A 20,952-nucleotide genomic window follows, 5' to 3' on the forward strand; every position below is an offset into this window, starting at 1 on the left:
CAGCTCTTAGGGTGACTGCAAAGGGGTCACACCCCACTGTTCCGCCCGAGCGCTGCTCCGCTGGTCGCCCCGCGGAATGCCGGGGTGCAGGCCCCGGAAGCGCGGAGCTCGTACCGCGCCCGGTTGGTCCGGCCGGTCCCGGATAGCCCGCTCGCCGCTCCGGCCGGGACAGGCACCGCGCAAGCAGGGCCGGCCGGCCGGCAGCAGCCCCTCCACAGCTGCACCTTCCTTGGTACCGCCTGGGACACCTCCAGCGAGCCCTGGTCCTGCCGTCCTGCCCCCGCTTGTCACTCACACACTTTGCATAAATGCTCCCCCCGCCCCCAGCCCATATACTGCTTCTTCGCTCCGCCGCTGGGGCAGAGCTGCGGCCAGCTGTACCAGCAGTAGCAGGAGCCCTCTTTTCCCTTCCTCCCATCCCTCTACCCTGCCTCCCGCCCTCCTTTCGCGGCCGCCTCCCGCCAGCGGCACCAGCTCCGCCCGGCGCTCCGCGGCTCCCGGCGCCGCCGCCTGCCCTCCGCGGCACCGCCGAGCCGGCACGGCCACGCTGCCCTCCCATGCGCGGCGCTGCGCAGCCCACGGACCTCCGCGCTCTCCCGGGAGCTGCCGCAGTAAGTGGTGGCCGCCGGGCCGAGACAGCGCGGGCCGCGGAGGGAAGCGAGTTGGGCATCGCGAGGGGGCAGAGCCGCGGCGTGCTTGGGGCAGGCGCTGCCTCTGCCCTGCCTGCGGTGCTGCTCGGGCCGGGGCCGGGCTGCCCTGACGGCCTCCGGCACAGTCGGAGCCCGGCCCTCCTCGACCCCGACCGGAACGCCAGACACCATCGCCCCTTCCGCAGGCAGTGGGACACTGGGCGGCCGGAGAGGGGACATCTGCCGTAGTTGCTGTCTCCGGTAGGCGGCTGCCCTCGGGAAGTGACGGGTGCTGTTAAGAAGGCTGCTAGCGTCCCCGGTGGGCTCCAGCTTCCTGCTTGGGGTCCCGGGAGGTCCGGAGCATCCATCCGCGGGCGTGGGGCAGGGCAAGGGAATGAGAGAGCGCCTCACTGCTCCCTGAGCGGACTGCGGCGCTGCTGTCCCTGCTGTGGCACAGAAACTTTTGCACGTGGTTATTGCTCTATGGAGGAAACTAAATGAATTTTATCTTTTCGCTCTATTTTTTTTTCCATCTGCCTGGGAAGAAACCCTGCAAGTTTCTTTTCAGGGACAGAGTGATTTGGGCGTTCTTATGGAGCGAACTGGGGGGACTTTAGAGTTGCGTTTCTTTGTCTGCGTGTGGTGAATGTAGTGCATTCCTAGCAGGAGCAGCGTGTTTGCTTTCTATCTAGCTGCAGGTTCTAGGAAACCACTGCGTTTGAAGACTGGGTAGGGTCACGGTTTGGCTCTGTGAAACTGATAGCATCGGAGCAGATTTAGCAACTGAAAGCGGTGTTAGTTACATCAATGGGATGATTAGCAATTTCCTCTCTTTCAGCGGTTTCACTGATTCTAAAGAAAAACAAACCATCACCTTGTAATTGTAGAGTCATATTAAAATGAGCCTGCATCAGCGATGTGTCAATAAGTTGAAGATACTTCATTTTTCATTGGATTTAGGCTGAGACCTGCATGTTGCAGAGCTGTTAAGTAGGACAAGGAGCTTGTTTAGTCTTAAAGTAGTGTTTACTGCTAGGCTGCTGTGACAAGTAGACTGTTGAAGTGTAATTATAAATCAAAGTCTTGGTTCAACCTCTGTTCCTAGATAAAATCTATATCTGTAATTTGCTGACCACTTCTTGTCTTTTACATACAAATATTATTATTTCTGAGGAAAAAATACCTGAAGGGATTTGATTCATCCAAGATGAACATTTGCACATTAATGTAAGTTACCTCTGCTGAAGTATTTGAGGCTTGAGTAATTTCCATCACCTAACAGAGAAATTGGAGACATCATTTATATGTTTTAATATTCTTCTAAGATTCTGGACTGAGCTAATTGCCAGAAACAGCAAAAGAACATTTACAGAAAACACTGCCTGTTAGTAAATTATGATAATCCCTTGTAAGGGTGTTTGTTCAAGTAATCCGTGTGTGAACTCATCTTCGCAGCACAGGAGAGGAAAAAGATATGTATAGATATGTATCTTTGTTCTGTCTGGGGAAATATGTTAGCTTATCTTAAATGTGAGTTGGCATACTTTGAATTCTTCTCAATAGATGACATTATGATAATAAACGCAGTTTTATAGGAAGAGTTCAAAACCAGCATATATGAAATCTGCAAGTGCTGCTCACTGAGAGACTCAAGTCTTCTATTTTAGTGGGGTGGAATAAGGCTGAGTGCCTTATTCACTAGCTGGTAGAGAGTGGTTCCTATATGTATTTTAATTTTTTTTAACAGCAGTATTTGTTTATGTGGCTGTGGGTGGGCTTGGCTAATGCACAGTGATCTGTTTCTCGCTTCTGCATATGGTCTGTAGTTCAGTAGCTTCCAATGTATATATAACTGCAGGGTGTTTTTTTATGTTTGCCTCTGTTTTGTTGTGGTTGTGGGCTCATTCTGAATGGTGTTGAACAAGTGGTGCTTATGGGAATACACAGCCTGGTGAAAGATCTGAATGCCTGCATTTGCAGCCTCTGATGTGAACTTTACCTGTCCTATTTCTGAATCCCGTGCGCATGATGAAAAAGAGGTTTCAGTATATTCCGAATTCCCCAAATGTGTGAGGGAAAGCGAGGACCTGTGTTTTCAGAGAGATCCCGACATGCTTAGACTGTGGTGTCTACACATTCACTTAATTGGAATGGAGGGTGGGGGGCAATGAGCATCTTCAGATCCTGGTTATTCTGTTGTCTGTGATCAGTGGGGCATTTAACTCCCATCCTGCACCCTGGTGAGGAAACCTTGCAGGAGCAGGTCCCCAGTGTGAGGAAAACCAACGCAGAGAGATCCAGTGAATGCTTTGCATGCATTATAGTAGCATGTGAAATAATGAAGTGCTTGGAAAAGTTTAAAAAAATTGACAGTAAAGGGTTCACTTTCCTGTCTGTGTCTTCAGGCTGTTTGTACACTAATATTTCAGGCCATGACCCTTTCTGCAATCCTTCAGTTTCAGCAGATTTCAACCTGTTTATATAGTCAGTGCCATATTTTTGGCTCTAGATTATGTGGGTAGTATTAGTCTGAGATTAGTACTCAGGATCCTTGAATGCTATCTAAGTGTTTTGGGGATTTTTGCCAGATAATACAATTGCATTAAAGGTAATTTAATGTTCCTAGTAAAAGAGTTTGTGTTTTGAAGACATACCAGCTTCCTAAAGTTGTTTTGTGCTTAGTGGTAGTGCATTTAATAGGTTGGTCTAGGGAACATTGGTAAAATACCTTTTTAAATTTTTCATGGTAGAGTGAGACAGATACTCTCTGCCTTGTGGCTCTGATGTGTAGGATTTCTCTTTGTCTTGGAGGATTTGGTATTGAACACTCTCTTGGGCTGTCTTGCTTGTTTTTTTCAATGTCAGTTAAGTTTTATCAGGCAAGTTGTGCTTAAGATTAAAGATAATGGACTATGTTAGTTTTACAGTAAGGCATGTCTTTATTCCTTAATTTCTCTTGGGTCTAGGAGCTTTTTTTTTTTGCTGTAACTGAAAGGAAAGGTGTATCACAAACTTACTGTTCAACATGACAAATCAGTTATTCTCTATATTAGCAATTATGGTACTGGTTATGCTGCAGTTCATCTGCAGGTGTTGTACATCTCTGTGTTCCATGTACACAGATTGCTTGTTCTGAAATGGAGTCTACTACCCAAATTAATCACATGTGGGTTTGATTTTGTTGATGTTTCTGGTCACATGAACCTACAAAAATCATCATGGCTAGGCTTCGTGAACGAAGATTTGAGAAGGGCACTACCCACGCTTGCTGCAAATGTGCTGGTGGCTAAAAAGGCCGATACGGGATAGGCAGGTCCAGTCACAAGAGGCACAGCGGAACGTCTCCCTAGGTGACCTTGGCAAGGAACGGTTCTTTCTGCGTCGTCTTTTCTCCTCAAGACTGGCTCTCCGTGCATTCTCAAAGGAAGCAGCAGCGTCGTGAATGGTGTGTCTCCATGAATCCCGATTGGAGGCCAGAGTGGACCATTGATGGCAGTCAATATGGTCAAGGCTGAGGTGTTGTTTCAGGGAGTCCTTGTATCTCTTCTTTGGGGCTCCTCTCTTGCGGCAGCCGGTGGCGAGTTCACCATAGAGCACAATCTTTGGGAGGCGGTGATCCTCCATCCTGGAGACGTGCCCTGCCCAGCGCAGCTGCGTTCTCATCAGCATGGCCTCGATACTGCTGACCCCTGCCTGTTCAAGAACAGACACATTGGTCACATAATCAGACGAGTGGATGTTTAGGATTGAATGGAGGCAGTGCTGATGGAAGCGTTTGAGAAGCCACAGGTGGTGGCGGTAGATGACCCATGATTCAGACCCATATAAAAGAGTAGACAGTACAATGGCTCTGTAGAAACTGATCTTTGTACTTTTCTTCAGGTGTTTATTGGACCAGACTCTTTTACGGAGTTTTCCGAAGGCTCTGTATGCCTTTGCTAGCCTGTTGTCTGTCTCTTTGTCGATCTTACCATCTGAGGAAATGATGCTTCCCAGATAGGTGAACTGCTGAACTGACTTAAGCTCTGAATTGCCTATGGTGATGTGGGGATGATGGAAGACTTCCTGAGGTGCAGGTTGGTAGAGAACTTCTGTCTTCTTCAGGCTGACTTCCAGCCCAAAAAGCTCAGCAGCCTCTGCAAAGCAGGATGTTAAGCGCTGCAGAGCTGCTTCTGTGTGAGCAATGAGGGCGGCATCATCAGCAAAAAGCAGCTCACGGACAAGGTGATTCAGGGTCTTGGTGTGGGCCTTCAGTCGCCTTAGGTTGAAGAGGCTTCCATTGGTAGGATATTGGATGTAGATGCTGTTTTCTTCATCGAGGTCTGCTGTGGCTCTTTGGAGCATCATGCTTAAGAAGATTGTGACTAGAGTTGGTGCAAGAACACAACCTTGTTTCACACCATTGGTTATTGGAAAGGGCTCAGAGAGTGCATCGCCATATCTGACTTGTCCACGCTGATCCTCATGTAGCAGGATGATCATTTTGAGGAATTTGGGGGAACATCCTAAACGTTCCAAGATCTGCCACATGCCTTTTCTGCTCACAGTGTTGGAAGCTTTGGTGAGGTCAACGAAGGTTACATAGAGACCTTTGTTCTGTTCCCTACACTTCTCTTGCAGTTGTCTGAGAACAAACACCATGTCTGTGGTACTCCTATTGGCTCTGAAATCACACTGACTTTCAGGTAGAAGATCTTCTGCAATAGTGGGTACTAGTCTGTTCAGAAGTATTCTTGCAAGGATTTTACCAGCAATGGAGAGCAAAGTAATACCTCGGTAATTTGAGCAGTCTGATTTTTCTCCTTTCTTCTTGTACAGGGTGATAATGACTGCATCACGGAGATCTGGTGGTAGTTCCCCTTGTTCCCAGCAACGCACAAGCTCGTGGAATTTGGCATGGAGTGCTTGACCTCCATGCTTCCAGATTTGAGGTGGAATTCCATCAACCTCAGCTGCCTTGCCAGGTTTCACCTGTTTTATGGCCTTGAGTGTCTCTCCCATAGTAGGGGCTGCATCCAATTCATGTTTCACCGGTTGTTGTGTAATGTGCTGAATTGGTGAGCCTTGAACTACACGGTTGGCACTGAAGAGAGTCTGAAAGTGCTCAGACCACCAGTTCACGATGGAGGTTTTATCTGTTAGAAGCAGTTGACCATCTGCACTGAGTAGGGAGCTTTGAACCTGGTGTGTGGGTCCGTACACTGCTTTCAGGGCCTCATAGAATCCTCTTTGGTCACCCAAATCTACGCATAGTTGTGTCTTTTCTGCTAGGTCGAGCCACCATTTGTTCTGGATGTCTCAAAGTTTCTGTTGGAGCTTGCTGCATGCAAGACGAAAGGTGGCTTTTTTTATATGGCAAGATGGCTGAGCAAGGTGTGCTTGGTGAGCAGTTCTCTTCTTCTTCAGCAATTTCTGGATCTCTTGATTGTTCTCATCAAACCAGTCTTTGTTTTTCTTGGAGGAGAACCCTAGGGACTCTTCAGAGCACTGCAGGATGCAACTTTTAATATGTTGCCAAAGTGCTTCAGGAGAGGGATCTATGGGATTATCTTTAAGTCTAGTTTGAAGGTTTCCCTGAAAGCTGTCTCTCACTGTGGCTGTTTGAAGATTGCTGACTTGGAGCCTCCTCCTTGGAATGCCGCCTCTCTTAGGTTTGGGCTTGAAGTGGAGGTTAAGTTTGCAACGCACAAGGCGGTTTGTCTGTTTGACATTCTGCACTCGGCATCACTCGAGTATGACGGACATCACTGACATTTCTCTGTTGTACTAAGATATAGTCAATGAGGTGCCAGTGCTTGGATCGAGGATGCATCCAGGTTGTCTTCAGGCTGTCTTTCTGTTAAAAGATAGTGTTGGTGATGGTGAGCTGCCGTTCTGCGCAAAACTCTAGCAGGAGGCGTCCGTTGTCGTTGCAGTTTCCAACGCCATGCTTGCCCAGGACTCCTTTCCAGGCTTCAGAATTCTTACCTACTCTGGTGTTGAAGTCACCAAGGATTATGATCTTATCATCTGCAGAAACATTTTGGGTGAGGCAGTGCAGGTCGGTGTAGAATTTGTCTTTTTCCACTGGGTCAGCTTGTTGCTTGTTGTGTAGACGGAGGCATAAGGACATAATGCGATCGGAATGACCTGTCGGCAGATTTTCAAGTTTGGAGGCAATGGGATTTTTAATCATGAAGCCAACTCCTGAAAGGTGTCTTTCGGTTTTGGGTTTGCCTGACCAGTAGAGTGTGTAGCCAGCACCATGTTCTTTAAGGCTGCCTTCCTCATGAAGACAAACTTCACTGAAAGCAGCAATGTCAATGTTGAACCGTGACAGTTCATGGGCAATTAGAGCAGAATGACGCTCAGGACGTCCACTATCCCCAGTATCAAGCATGGTTGTGATGTTCCAACATGCGAGTGTTGGTTTGAGCACACCTTTGCAGGCAGGTGTATGCCTTTGAAATCTCTTTGTTTTTGTTTGACCGCATGGAAGATGCCGGTTGGCCGCGGTTATCCAACCGGGTGTGGAGATGAGCTTTGTTTAGGCCACCTTTGCTAGGCCCCTCTCCGTGTGGAGCAAGCAGTGCTGTCCCTAGAAAAGGCTGCTTGGTCATTCAGGATGCTGCCACAAGAGACTGTCATCTCTGGGGTCAAGTCTCTAATGACCCATATCCTGAACCGCCTGCATGCAGGGTTGGGTCTGCGGCTTCCAGCTGCTTCCTATCACCTGCCGTTTTCGACCCTCACCTGTCGCTACAAGGCTTTGCAATGTGGGTGAACCCTTCAGGCCTGCGCAATGGATTTTTTAGGTGAGGCACAGCGTGCGCAGAACTGGCCCCACCCTTTACTCCTAAGGTTCATCTGCCACGGCCTAGTGAGCTTGGACAGTGACAGCGAATACCTCAGGACGTAGGTTTGGTTAGAGTATCCTTCTCTTAGATGGATAGCCTTACAGAGCTAAACGAGCTCCATCTGCCAGGGTTTGGGGTTGGAGTTGTCCTTCTCCTAGGATGGTTGCCAGACGGCTAGCGAGCCCATCCTGCCCGTGGACACACTTTGTCTGACCCTTCAGCTGAGACCTGTCTGGCATGGGAGACCCTACCGGCGGCACAAACTACCTCCAGCATAGCTCTCAACCTCATGAGGGCATGCAAGCTTCTCCCCTGCGACAAGGGGGTGTCCCCGGAGAAGACCTACAAAAATATATGTATTAAAAATGGTTTTTTGATGCTCGTAAAGCATATATCATCCTGAAGCATGAAATGTGGGAATGGAATTCTGCAGTTCTGTACTGCCTAAAGATGCTCAGGAATATAAAAATGTCTATGTTAGAGTGAAGTATATCCACTTTAACAACCTTCACAAGTGGCCCCAGGTCACGCTCTGGCTTTGGCACTGTGAACTTTCCAGCTAGACTTTTGCCTAGTTCTCTATTTGAAGGTGCAGTAAAAGGGACTCTGGGCTTGCAAATATAATGGTAATTAGTCAAGTCTGGTTCTTGTCTCTTTCTGAGCTTTATCTGCAGTTTGAAGAGAGAGAAGTGAGATTATTACAGTAGTGGTTGCACTCACAGCTTGCTTCATTTCCTATTATTTGCACTGTTGCTTTTTGGCCCTTAGCTGTACGTGGCTACCAGTATTCCTCCCTTTCCTTATACTCAGTTTTGGCTTAATCCTTAGTTAAATTTGGAAACTTGCTGCTGTAATCATACATAGACCTACATACCATGTCAGGTAATAGTAACATTCACCTCTAAAGAGGAACTGAACAGTGTTGTGTTTGTTAGAAATACAGTAGGATAGGATATGTCTTCTGTTTTATGCCTCCTCCAAACCTCAGAATGAACTAATGGCTTGTGCTCTGAGTATCTGACTCTCCGACTGACTTCAGATGGTAGCCAAAACATGTTTTTCTCCTGACTCTGCCTATGTATATGCTGTATCACTATAGGAGGCAGCCATTGGCAGAGTTCAAGACTGAATATGTAAAATTTACGTGTGGTTTTTTTTATGGTTATGCAAGTCTAAATTTGATTGATACTAATTTTTTGTTTTGAAGTTGGGTTGATCTATTTTTTTTTCATTCTGTGCTGGTGCATGTGGAATCATTATACCAAAGGGAAACTTCCTAATGGGATTAGTAGGTTTTTGTTCCCTGTGCAGCTTTTGACATTCCTTAGGTATTCTCTCTGGTAGCTCTTCCTGCTATGATTCAGTACAAGAGAATGTTTTAAGCATGTGCATGTGTATGTATGTAATGAATCAGCTGGTCTAGGTTGGGAAAGGGTGAGAAAATCAGTTCTGGTTCCTTTTCTTTCTCTTGAGTTGCTTACTGTATTGCTATGAAAGTTGGAGATCAGGTTTCCCAAGATAAACCTGCTCTTAGGCAACAAATTTAGACTATGTCATTTATGAATCTCATCTTACAAAAAAATAAACACATGCCAAAGGTAGATGTAATTCCCTGACCACTCAGTTATAAATGAAGGCTTTTCCTTCCCTGTCTTGTAGTGAATAATAGATACACTTTATCTAAAAGTAATAAGGAATTTAACTCTTATTTATGTTGTGAATTTTTTCTTTGTTTATAGGTGTGTAAAAGAAAATGTCAGTCAGCATGCATGAAAATCGCAAGTCTAGGGCCAGTACTGGCTCCATAAACATATACTTGTTTCACAAGTCATCCTATGCCGACAGTGTCCTTACTCACCTGAACCTTCTGCGCCAGCAGCGTCTCTTTACAGATGTACTTCTCCATGCTGGAAACAGGTCATTCCCCTGTCACAGAGCAGTTCTAGCTGCTTGTAGCCGCTATTTTGAAGCAATGTTCAGCGGAGGACTGAAAGAGAGCCAGGACAGTGAGGTCAACTTTCATAATTCGATTCACCCAGAAGTCTTGGAGCTTCTTCTGGACTATGCATATTCCTCCAGGGTTATCATTAATGAGGAGAATGCAGAGTCACTGCTGGAGGCTGGTGACATGCTAGAGTTTCAGGACATTCGGGATGCTTGTGCAGAATTTCTGGAGAAAAACCTTCACCCCACCAACTGTCTTGGGATGCTGTTGCTGTCAGATGCTCACCAGTGTACCAAGCTCTATGAGCTCTCTTGGAGGATGTGCCTTAGCAACTTCCAGAGTATCAGTAAAAGCGAAGATTTCCTCCAACTGCCAAAAGACATGGTAGTGCAGCTCCTTTCCAGTGAAGAATTAGAAACTGAAGATGAAAGGCTGGTATATGAGTCAGCGATCAACTGGGTCAACTATGACCTGAGTAAGCGTCACTGTTACCTGCCAGAGCTGTTGCAAACGGTCAGACTGGCCCTCTTGCCGGCCATATACCTTATGGAGAATGTGGCCATGGAAGAACTTATCACCAAACAGAGGAAAAGCAAGGAGATTGTAGAAGAATCAATAAGATGCAAGTTAAAGATCTTACAGAATGATGGAGTGGTCACTAGCTTGTGTGCCAGACCCCGTAAAACTGGCCATTCACTTTTTCTATTGGGTGGCCAAACCTTTATGTGTGACAAGCTGTACCTAGTGGATCAAAAGGCAAAGGAGATCATTCCAAAGGCTGACATACCAAGTCCCCGGAAAGAGTTCAGTGCTTGTGCCATAGGCTGTAAAGTGTATATTACTGGGGGACGAGGATCAGAAAATGGAGTCTCCAAAGATGTGTGGGTTTATGACACCCTTCATGAAGAGTGGTCGAAGGCTGCTCCTATGCTGGTAGCTAGGTTTGGGCATGGCTCTGCTGAACTTAAGCACTGTTTATATGTAGTAGGAGGACACACCGCAGCAACTGGTTGCCTTCCAGCTTCCCCTTCAGTATCCTTAAAACAAGTAGAACAGTATGACCCTGTCACCAACAAATGGACCATGGTTGCCCCACTGCGAGAGGGAGTTAGCAATGCAGCTGTAGTCAGTGCAAAGCTGAAGCTGTTTGCTTTTGGAGGTACCAGTGTTAGCCATGACAAGCTGCCCAAAGTTCAGTGCTATGATCAATATGAAAACAGGTGGACGGTACCAGCCACCTGTCCCCAGCCCTGGCGCTACACAGCTGCAGCTGTTCTGGGTAACCAGATTTTTATTATGGGTGGAGATACTGAATTCTCTGCGTGCTCTGCTTACAAATTCAACAGTGAGGCATACCAGTGGACTAAGGTGGGAGATGTGACAGCTAAGCGAATGAGCTGCCATGCAGTGGCATCTGGAAACAAATTGTATGTGGTTGGAGGCTACTTTGGCATTCAGAGATGCAAAACATTGGACTGCTATGATCCGACATTAGATGTATGGAACAGCATAACAACTGTGCCCTATTCATTAATTCCCACAGCATTTGTCAGCACGTGGAAGCACCTCCCCTCCTAATTGCATATATGTTGCAATTACAAGTTATCAGGTAAGAAGTAGCACCTTTGAATTTCACAGTAATAATGCTTTTCACAAAGCTTTTCAGCAGCAGTTCTGAGGAGAGGTGGATATGTTCAATCCAGTTTTACAGCTGGAGCAACTGAGACATGTACGGTCACAGGCTGTTGCAAGCCAGGCACCGTGTCTGTGACAAAGCTAGATGCTGGAAGTAGTTTGCCATATATCTTGCACCCACTTCTTTTTACAAAGCCTTTTTGTGCATGATTTAGGTGTAAAAGACTGAGCTATGTGGGAAAATGCAAATAATATTTTGGACTGAATGCATGCTAATCGAAGGTTCAGTGCTTTGTTCCTGATGACAGGGACTAGGTCACTCTGTACCCAAAAAAGGTAGGGTAAATGGCAATTTTAAGCCTGATAGTGAATTCACTTGAATTTCCAGGCAGACAGCCTTTGGGGAAAGTGTGAAGTGTTTTACAGGCAGTTCAGGCCTAATTTTCCTCTCACTTAGACAGCATGGTTGCATCTTCATTGACTAAGGTTGTGTTTGTTCCATTGTTATGCTTTAAAATACAGATTTTTCAAAATACCTATGGTCATATATATTTAACTATACTAGTGTCAGGAAGACTTATAATTAATACCGGCTGAAATAATTACCAGTCTGTAGTGCACACTGTTCCCAAACAATTTAATTATACATAATGGGCCAAGTTTTTACCAGATGCAACTTCAGCATTGTATTCTCTCACGAGTAAGTCTGAATTTGGTCTTGCTTGGTTTGTTATTGTGCATTTCTTATTTTTAGGAGGAAGGCAGAAAATTTTTGCTATTAATCTGTGTATTTTACAATGAGTCTGGCAGACTCCCATTAGTGTTGTTTCTTTTATGCCCCACTCTCCCCTTGAGGCTGTAGTACAAATCAATTACCACCACTCAAACAAATATAGTGATGTGCTTGATCCTAAGTAAGCATTGCCCTGTAAATGTTAATTTCTTTTTGGATTTGAACACTCTATATTGTACCAATGAAGGCAGGCAGGTTATCAGGCAAATAAATACAGTTGTAGTAATTAAATAAGCTATGCATGTGCCTCTGTTTTACCTAAAAGTTCAGATTGACAGAGGTTCTCCAGAAAATAGGAAGAAGATCTTATGTATAAAGAGTTCTCTAGGTTCTCTGCTTGGGACAGATCACTGAATTTATCTGTGTTTTGGTTTTTTTTTTCCCAACGGTAGACATTTGCCTGATTCTTAGAGTATATAAAAAACCCCAAAGTTTTTAAAGCAGTGTAGATAGAAGTACATACCAAGAAATGTAGGGTGTTCATGAAATTGCTTTGAGGATTCATCTCATAGTCATTCAGTTGACTAGGAGTTTTGACTGAATAAAGAATACAAGGTTGGGTCCATGCAAAGCAGTAGGTCAGCTTGGAAATCTAGTGTGAAATTGGACTATGTTGTGCCATCAGCTGCTTTTGTCTCAAGTCAATGTTTGTCTTGAAGACACTTCTCTCCTCCCCTGTTCTTGCTTTGTTTTTCCCTTGACTTCTCTTGAGAAAGCAGGGCAAAGCCTTGAGACTTACCAGGTCCTGGTTGCTGGCAGTAATTGCCCACTAGCAAATGAGAGCCCTGATTTCTGTGTGGCAGCTTTCTGCCTAGTTGGGAACAATGGCTCGATGTCTTCAGCTAATTTGTATTATTACTGACTTTATGCAGCCCTCGGTGTTATCAGAGCAGCAGTATTGAATGCCTGGACTCAGGTCTGTGCCAAGAAAAATATTGACTTACTCTTCTGAGACTGACTTAATTGTTCTGAAATTTATAGTACATGAGAGGGAGTGTTTTATTTTGAAAAACAGTTCTTAGGATATAACGGTGCAAAAAGCCTTTCCTTTACTCTGCCATACCTTAATAAGAACCATTATTTTAGCTTCACTAACACACAAGATAACTGGCTTAACTAGCACACAAGATAACCATCTGAATATAGCCATAGACTGAAATCTCTCCAATGCTGTGTGCTCATCTACCAAGTAGGTTTTTTTTTCCTGCTGACTCCTGCTGCTTTGTCAGTGGGTGGGAGAGAAAAAAAGGATATTACTTCTGATTACTCTCTGTTTTCATGGTGCTGTGTGGCCCCAATCTGACAGCATCTAGGAAGACTTTAGTCTGCTTTGTCTTGTTCCTCAAACTTGGGAGTTTTGTGTAGGTTTTTTTCCCCTATGTTTTGGAATTATCATTTTTTTAAAGTTCATCCATGACAAAGAACACTGTTTTGACTTCAGTGTTGATAGTCTTTTTCAGTGGGAAGAGTTGCATGCTAAGCTGAAGAATGTCTAGAAAAGACTAATCGACACCAAGTGTGGTGATCCTTTTTAGTCATAAAAAATAGCTCACATTTGCAAAAATGTTTGATGCTCCTGGGCTGTTATGTAGGCTGTGTTATTTCCTGTGAGTGTGCTCTGTTGTTGTTAGACATCACAGCCTGAGAGACTGGTGTGTTCAAAGGATCTGTGAGTGCACTGGAGCTCATTTACATTGTAATGAAGTAGCATTTGCCTCCTAAAATTCTAGCAGTGCTGTCAGAAATTACTGTGATGTACTGATGATGATTTGGAAGCTGGCATTTTGGTACAGCTTTACAGTGAAAAAGCAAAGCACAATCTCAGCATCCAAAGGCTGAATTTCTCATTGAATAATCAATTTAAAGAAGTACACTAGGATGGAGTTACTAATGTGGTACATTGCTATGTAAAAAGAAATGAGGCAAAATTCTTCTCTAATGAATAGTAGATACGTTCTAAATATGGGAATTGTATGGCCCTTTCTGTATTGTGAGTAAATTCAATTCAGAATTTAAGGAGAATGGAGGTATTGGAGTGAGTCACCTTTCCTTCTGCTTTGCTCCAACCAGGTTTGTTTGGCCCAGGGACAGAAAAAACTTTTGCACTAGGTGTTCATGTGGATTGTTGTGAAAGAGAACCTTAAAAAGGTTATATCTGCTTAAAACAAATCCACAAACTTTTAAGATTTTGGGGTAACATAAAAATGTTGAAGTGTGCAGGATGCAGAGCCTATCACATTGAATTATATTGGGCCAGTTTTATTTAGGTTTCAAATGATCTGCAATTATACCCAAAGAATGAAACAGTCTTTCTAGAGTCAATAGGATGGTTTGCAGAGTAAGGCTAGTAGAAAAATGAAGTCCGAATCTGACCCTCGAGAATTATGTTCTTGACTAGTTTACTAGTATTTGGGTATCATAAAGGAACATTGAGGTTTGGGGCTGGCAGGGAAGCACATCAACTGGATTGCATCCTAAGCCTAGCTTTTAGATTTTCTTTGACATCTAAAAAAACTTTATGGTACATTGTTGCAACAAAACCCTTAAAGTAATTTCTCTCTCCTTTTCCCCCTCTTCTTCCCATGCTTTTAGTTTACTTCTTTATTTGGAGAAGAGAGTTGGAACCTCAGTTCTGAAGAAGTGGTTTTAATGAAGAAAAACCTTTCAGCATCTCTTGCATCTGAAGAAAATCCTCTGCACTGTGTAAAGTATCCAACCTAGACATGAAGGAATGGAAGAAAACAAAAACCCACCTGCCTTTGGTGCTTCAACTCCTGGTTTAAATATGAATGGACAAACCTGTGATCTGGTCCTTGTTAGCAATTGTGGATTAATGCTAATATTAATGAGTCCTTCAAAGATGAAAGAGACATATCTTCTCTGAACTGTGCACCATGCAGCACTTGATTTCCATGGACTCCACTGTTTTTATGTGAAATTTCAAATGGTCGTCACCTCTCTGCGGTGGTTTGAAGTGCCAGCACCAGCTACAGGGGAAACAGGCCAGGTCTGAAACAGCTAGATGCTGCTGGAATGAAGATACAGCAGTATTGCTGCTGAACTCTGCTGACTGGAGCATGCTTGTCTGTGGGCCGTGCCTACAGCATCTGTTAGACCCAGTGTTGCATTGTCCTGTGTGCAGTATGTGACCTTCTGCTTCTTAAGGAACAATCCTACGTGAAATGCTTTTGCAACAGCGGGGAACAAAAATTATATCCCCCAAATGCTCCTTGTTCCTGTTCCTCCTTGTATTTATGAGTAGTTCAAACTGTCCCGTTCCTAATATGTTACTTGTTGTAGATATAGTTATTTATTGTTCAGTGCTTGCATGCTGAAACAATGCCTGCAATTGTCTTTATGTTGCAAGGGCTTGTGTGAATTGTATGTTTTGCACATATTGTGATTGCTGACTTGCTCTGCTGCACAAAGAAAGAAAACTATTGGGTAACAGTTGGATGTGGGAGGTAGGAGTGGCTTCCCAGTCAGAAATAGAAGGGTTACAAGACAGAATCTTAAATTATATGTGTGCTAAGAGAAGAAGACATGGAGGTCACTTTTCTCAGGCCTCCAGCTCCCCAGGTTGCTTGTGCCTTGTAGATGGTGTCCTTGCAACATTTCATTTGTTGGTCATGCCTTTCAATTTCTGATCTGGAAACAGCCAAAGTCTCTTGCAACTCTGTCTTTGTGCAGCTTCCCAGTTGTAACACAAATACTGTGGAAGAGCTTCTGGATACCAAGCCCAGATTAAGTAATTGTCCAAACTTATTTATTTATTTATTGGGTTGGAGGAGGGTTACCTACAACATAGTCACATTGTCCTGAAGGAGTGGAGAATGGTGATTCAAGAATAAAAACAAAAAAACCTCAAATAGGTTAGTGATGAAGTCTTAAAAAAAAAAAAAGAAAATAGAAGAAAGAGCAGCAATTTTGCACTGACTGGATTGCCTCATCCATCTGGATTTCAGATGATAATCTGAGTGGCCAGATGTCAAAGACCCAAGTGCTCTGGAAAAATTCTTATGGGGATAGAAAAGGAATTTCAAACCTTTTAATCCTAAAAAAAAAAAAATAAAAAAAAAGCGCCCTCAAACTCTGCTGCTTTTTATTTTCCTTATCCAGATGTGTCATTAGTTATTTGGTTGCTCAGAATTGTCAGATGCAATCCTGAGAAACCAAATTCTAATTTTTAAATGTATTTGTTTCTTATCATTCTGGTCTTTGGACAGAGATGAAGCTACTCTTTCTCTTCGGAGTTTCAGAAGCTTGTGTTTCACAGGCACTTTATTTGCCAGATCCTGTCATGAAACATGTATTGTATTGTGTTTTTTCCTTAAATGTCCCTGAATCCCAACTTAACTGGCACATTCAGTGACATGGTTGGTGTGTGCTGTGGAATAAGTAAACAGCTGCATGCATGCATGCATAACAGAAGGTCACATTGCTGATGATTGTCTTTCTCTCTGTGATGGTGATGTATCTGTATTTGTGAAAGCTTTGTCATCTGAAAGTGTTTACATTGATCACTGGAAGTTTTTCTGGGCTACCTTACATTTGATTTGCTGTTTGGAGTAGACTCTTACATTTCAGAAATAAAGTATTTGGAGTTCTGTGAATACTGACAGAACATTAGTTAGTGAAGGCATTAGCAGTTTTTTAAAAAGGTGAGGTCCAGCTAGATGTGATAAAATTCTAGTTCTGCTGGTTAGACTGAGTCCTTGAAATGATAGATAAAAAAGTATTTAAACCTACAACTTCTCCACCCATGTCCCCCCTTAGATGGCCTCTAAGTAATTGGACATCTTAGATAGAGTAGGTCTCCTTTCTATATCCCTGTACTTGCACAAGTTGCCATGTTGAAGCAAACAGCCTTGATTTTTTTTGCAGCCTTTCATCTTGTGGGTCACTGTCAGGAGTGCAAAGGAAGCCATAAAATCAGACTTCCTGTGCTTTGCTTATCCTCTACCCAGGTGCTAGCAGCTGCATGAGGTACAAGGAAGTAGAGAACTGGGTCCCCAAGGCCCCCCTTTTTTGAATAAGGGCATATAGCTTTGAGACCCATGTTCTCCATCAGGATGATTAGAGTCCAGAGGTAAAGCTGCCCTGCATCTCACTATTTAGCTTATGAAATCTGTTTTGTAGTGTCATCAACTTTCCAAAGTGTGATGAATTTTCTGCAGCTGTTTCCAAAGCTGTGGTCTGCTTTCAAGTCCTCAATTAATTCCTGCGTGTAGGCTGAAGGAAGCTGAAGTCAGGGTGGGCCTCTGGCTCTGCAGGGAATACACCAGACTCTTGCTCTTTGAATTGATGTGGGAATCCTGGCTAACTACTTGACCATTCCAGTCCTGCAAGACACCCCACACTTGGAAGCAAATGCAGTTCACTGGGGAGTGCACACAAAACCCCTGATGAGAGACAGGAAGGTTCCTCTCATTTTGCAGGCTGGTTGCTGTAGAAACATGCAACAAAGGACAGCCTTCCTCTTCTGGTATAATTGTGCAGCCCCTTTTCTATATGTCTGACACCTGTCTGAATAAGAGTGATTAGAACAGAATAATGTTCCCATTCCTGGCCCTTGAAGATGTGGTTCATGTGTTAAAAGAAAACTGTGCAAGGGAAGAAGTAAAATTGTCTATGTTGTTTGCTACTGCATCTTAAGATTTTGTAAAACTCAAGCTTTTTTCACAATGTGAAACTGAAGGTCAATAAATTATTAGAGATTTCCTCTCCATGGAATGTTTATTTCAAGTGTTGTCTCTTTCTCCCCTCCTTCCTCACCCCTCAATGCTTTGAATCCCTTATAAAGTCCTTTTTATGTCCTCTTAAAAAAAGCACATCAACAACATGCAATTAAATGCTTTGGTTTAAGCTTCTGCTTCAGTTGCACTTCCCTTTGTTCTGTTCTGCTGCTTGTTACTATGATCTCTATCACAAAGTTCAGCAGTTAAAACTCTGAGAGCCTCAAAACGTTTACGAACAGGAAATGCAAGTTTGTTGGTGCCTGCAGTACAGTTTAGTTAGTGCCTGATACCACTTGCAAGAGGAATTAGGCACCTCAAATCCTTCCTGATTATTTTCAAGGTAGAAAATGCTGTCTGTGTGTAAAACATTCCAGTTGTTCTGTATAATGTACACATATAGCCAAGCTCTTTGAACTTTTTATCCTACATTTTTAAGTGTATGCAGGGTGGTTTTGGTTTTCTATATTGGCTGAGCACCTGTCTAGCCTTAAAGTGTTACTGAACACTGTCCAGATATAAAATAACATCATGCAGGGGCATTTATGCAGGCATGCTGGAGGTTAAGTTCTGCTCTGTTCTACTAAGTACTGACCTGCTGCCCTGCCTAAAAGAGGATTTTCCTCAAGTGTACATCCATCACTTTGAGGCAAAGGAAGTGTTTCTTCCTTGCTTGTGTTGTATCACTGTGTACTGTCTCATCCCTTTGCCTCTACAGCTCTGAAAGAGGAAGTGAAGGAGAAGGGGGTGTCCACAGTGCAGCGAGGATGATGCTGATGCTTCAGTTGCTGTCACCAGCTTGTACAACATGATGACTTGTGCAATGGAGTAGCTGGCTTCCTGGCCTCAGAAATGGCATTGTAGTTCCTGTTTAACAGAGTGGGAGATGTAAGGTGGTAGCAGGAAATACTGCTTTCTGTAAGAATTAAATTTTCTGACATCTTCTAACCTGTAACTATTCTATTAAAATTTCTGCTGCTATCCCCTGAAAATGACAGGTTTCTTTGTGGTGTTTATTTACCCAAAAGAGTTGGGGCCACATTTACCCAAAAGAGTTAAGTCACTGTCAGGACTTGGAACTGTTTGTTTAACCTATGTTTGAGGTGTCTGCCACCAGTTTTGGCTGGGAGAGAGGGGCTCTTAATGAATCTTTAAATATTATTGAAGAAATTATTACAGAAGAAATCAGCCTTCCCACAGAACAGGGAATGGTTAAATCAGTTTCAGTGCTTCAGTGCTTGTAAACTCTTTGCTAGACAGTAACTTGGGTTGTTTTTTTTTTTATTTGCATTTCACCAGGGCCTGGGATGCTTACAGCAGCACTGGACATGAACAAACTGCTCTGGAGTGACTCACTAGTGTAATTTTAGGGCACTGGATTACTTATTCTATCTAGTTGTGAACTCAAACTCCTTTGCTTGGAAGCCTTCTAAGTCTTCTCATACTGGAGGCTTGACATTTATGGTGAGAATGTAAAAAAGATAAGTGCATTTAGATTTAAAACAACTGATAATCTGAAAAAGATATCTGCAAGACATTGGGTCTATTCATGTTAAGTGTAAACACTAAATGCCTTGAATGGTTAGAAGGGAATCAGCTCATTAAGCATTGAGTATGGCTTCATCAAGCATACTGGGGTGATCAGCCCTGATGTTGGAATGTCTCAAAGGCTCTGTCTATGCTAGTAAATTGAACATGCCTGGAAACAGTCTCTGGCATGGAGGCTCACTCGCATGAAACAGCACTGGGCTCTTTGAGGATCCCCTTGTCCTGGCAAGAAAGGAGATGGCTCTATGCAAGATGCTTGGGGTGGCTACTGTAGTGCTTTGGCCCCTGAACCTTGCCTGGGAACGCTCCAGAGAAGTGCAAGTTTGCATGGGCCAAAACCATGTTGGAGCTGCCAAAATGATTTAGCAGAACTAGCAATCTGTTCTGTGCCTGAGAACACTCCGGAGTGCAGTTTGATATATTTGCTGTTGTTCCAGCTGGGATGAAAGTGTGAAATCATGTTTAGATCCTTAATAACTGTGTGGACATTGTCTGACCTAAATCCTTTCAAAGACGGAGGAAGGAGTGCTGTGTCTTGAGTCACCTCAATGTTGGTAGGTGGAAAGAGAGGTCCCAAAGAGGGGCAGTCATGCTGTTTCTTCAGATGCAATGACACAAAGCTTTGAAATTTTTGTGGAGACATCAGAGGGCAGGAGCCTCCACATGTAGTTTGGTATGCCAGGAGGTGGCAGTGCCCTGTGGAGTTTGCAACAGCTGCATAGTCTCTTCTGGTTTCAAAAAAGTGAAATGGAGCAGAGATCTGTCAGAGACACAGCACAAGTGTATCCATAACTCTTGCTGGGAAACAACAAATGAGACAAGTCACTTCTGTTAGAAAGGATCACTAGTCCCCAGCTCTACCAGCATGGCATCACTTTTGGACCTCACAGCTCTTACACCTGCATAACTTACTCTCTTCTGAAGTGTGAAAGACTGTGATTGAAATGGTAATCTGGCCTATCACCTGTGTGTATGTATCCTCATAAACCAGACTGAAACATAAATATCACAGGAAAATTATATGTTTATTCAAAGTTTTACATATTGTGTATGCGTGGCATGAAGCCAAGGACAAACTCCCTCCATGGTAACACACGCACATGCACAACGGGGCCATCTGTCCTCTTTGTATCTTTAATAATGGTCTGTGAATTTTGAAGTGTCACTGTTTGTTAGAAACTACATTTAAATATGAGAATTTCCCTTAAAACAAAACTGTACATAAGGTGTGAATTAAAATGGGTCGTTAAACAAGTTACAAATCTCTTTCATAATCATGGATAGGCAATCCTTCTGGCCTAACATTGCTCTGACAGTCTCAGGAAACCAAACTAGACAATGTATCCTTTTTTTTTTTTTGTGCGTGCGTGCGCATGTGTGTGTGTGTGTGTGTGTCTAATTACCCTAGAAACCATAATCTTTATCTCTGAAGCAAGAGGGAGCTGTGAAGGAGGCAAAGACAGGAGTTTCTGCCAGAACCCTTCCTAATCCTTCTCTTATGTTATCAGACATTTAGTAAATTACTTAACTCTTGGTATTAGATGAAGTTCATTAGATATTTTGTAATCACTCTGGAATTTGTGGGTCACAGTCTGTGCTCTGATTCAGAGGTAAAGTTTATGGTTGGCTGTGTTACTTAATTGCAACTTATATGAGCCAGAGTCACAAATACAAAGTAAGTTTTACAAATGTGCAGCTCTTGCCAGGAGATTTCAACGTACCTCATCACATTTCATCCCAACAATAGGTTCATTAGAGAGCAAAAATATTTAGTCCCAGCCTCAGTCTAGGAAGCTGGGACATGGAGGGATCTGTTGAAGGATGCAGCAGG

General features: G+C 43.7%; 1 protein-coding gene across 2 annotated transcripts; it reads left to right on the plus strand.

Annotated features, from left to right (window-relative positions):
• Positions 1-300: 300 nt before the first annotated feature.
• ENC1 (ectodermal-neural cortex 1) lies at positions 301-18,464 on the plus strand. Of its 2 annotated transcripts, none has more exons than XM_071581099.1 (3): positions 301-611; positions 9,205-11,019; positions 14,431-18,464. In XM_071581099.1, the coding sequence occupies exon 2, from the start codon at positions 9,219-9,221 to the stop codon at positions 10,986-10,988; it is 1,770 nt and encodes a 589-aa protein (XP_071437200.1). In that variant the 5' UTR covers positions 301-611; positions 9,205-9,218; the 3' UTR covers positions 10,989-11,019; positions 14,431-18,464. The 2 variants fall into 2 exon arrangements, with proteins under 2 accessions (XP_071437200.1, XP_071437201.1); XM_071581100.1 differs by lacking the exon at positions 301-611 and adding an exon at positions 1,818-1,856.
• The last annotated feature ends 2,488 nt before the right edge of the window (positions 18,465-20,952 follow it).

The sequence above is a fragment of the Pithys albifrons genome, chromosome Z (assembly GCF_047495875.1).
Source record: "Pithys albifrons albifrons isolate INPA30051 chromosome Z, PitAlb_v1, whole genome shotgun sequence".
Classification (NCBI taxonomy): Eukaryota; Metazoa; Chordata; class Aves; order Passeriformes; family Thamnophilidae; genus Pithys; species Pithys albifrons.

What these genes read in the sequence shown, in the direction of transcription:
- ENC1 (XM_071581099.1), top strand. Translation starts at nt 9,219, where the DNA reads ATGTCAGTCAGCATGCATGAAAATCGCAAGTCTAGGGCCAGTACTGGC.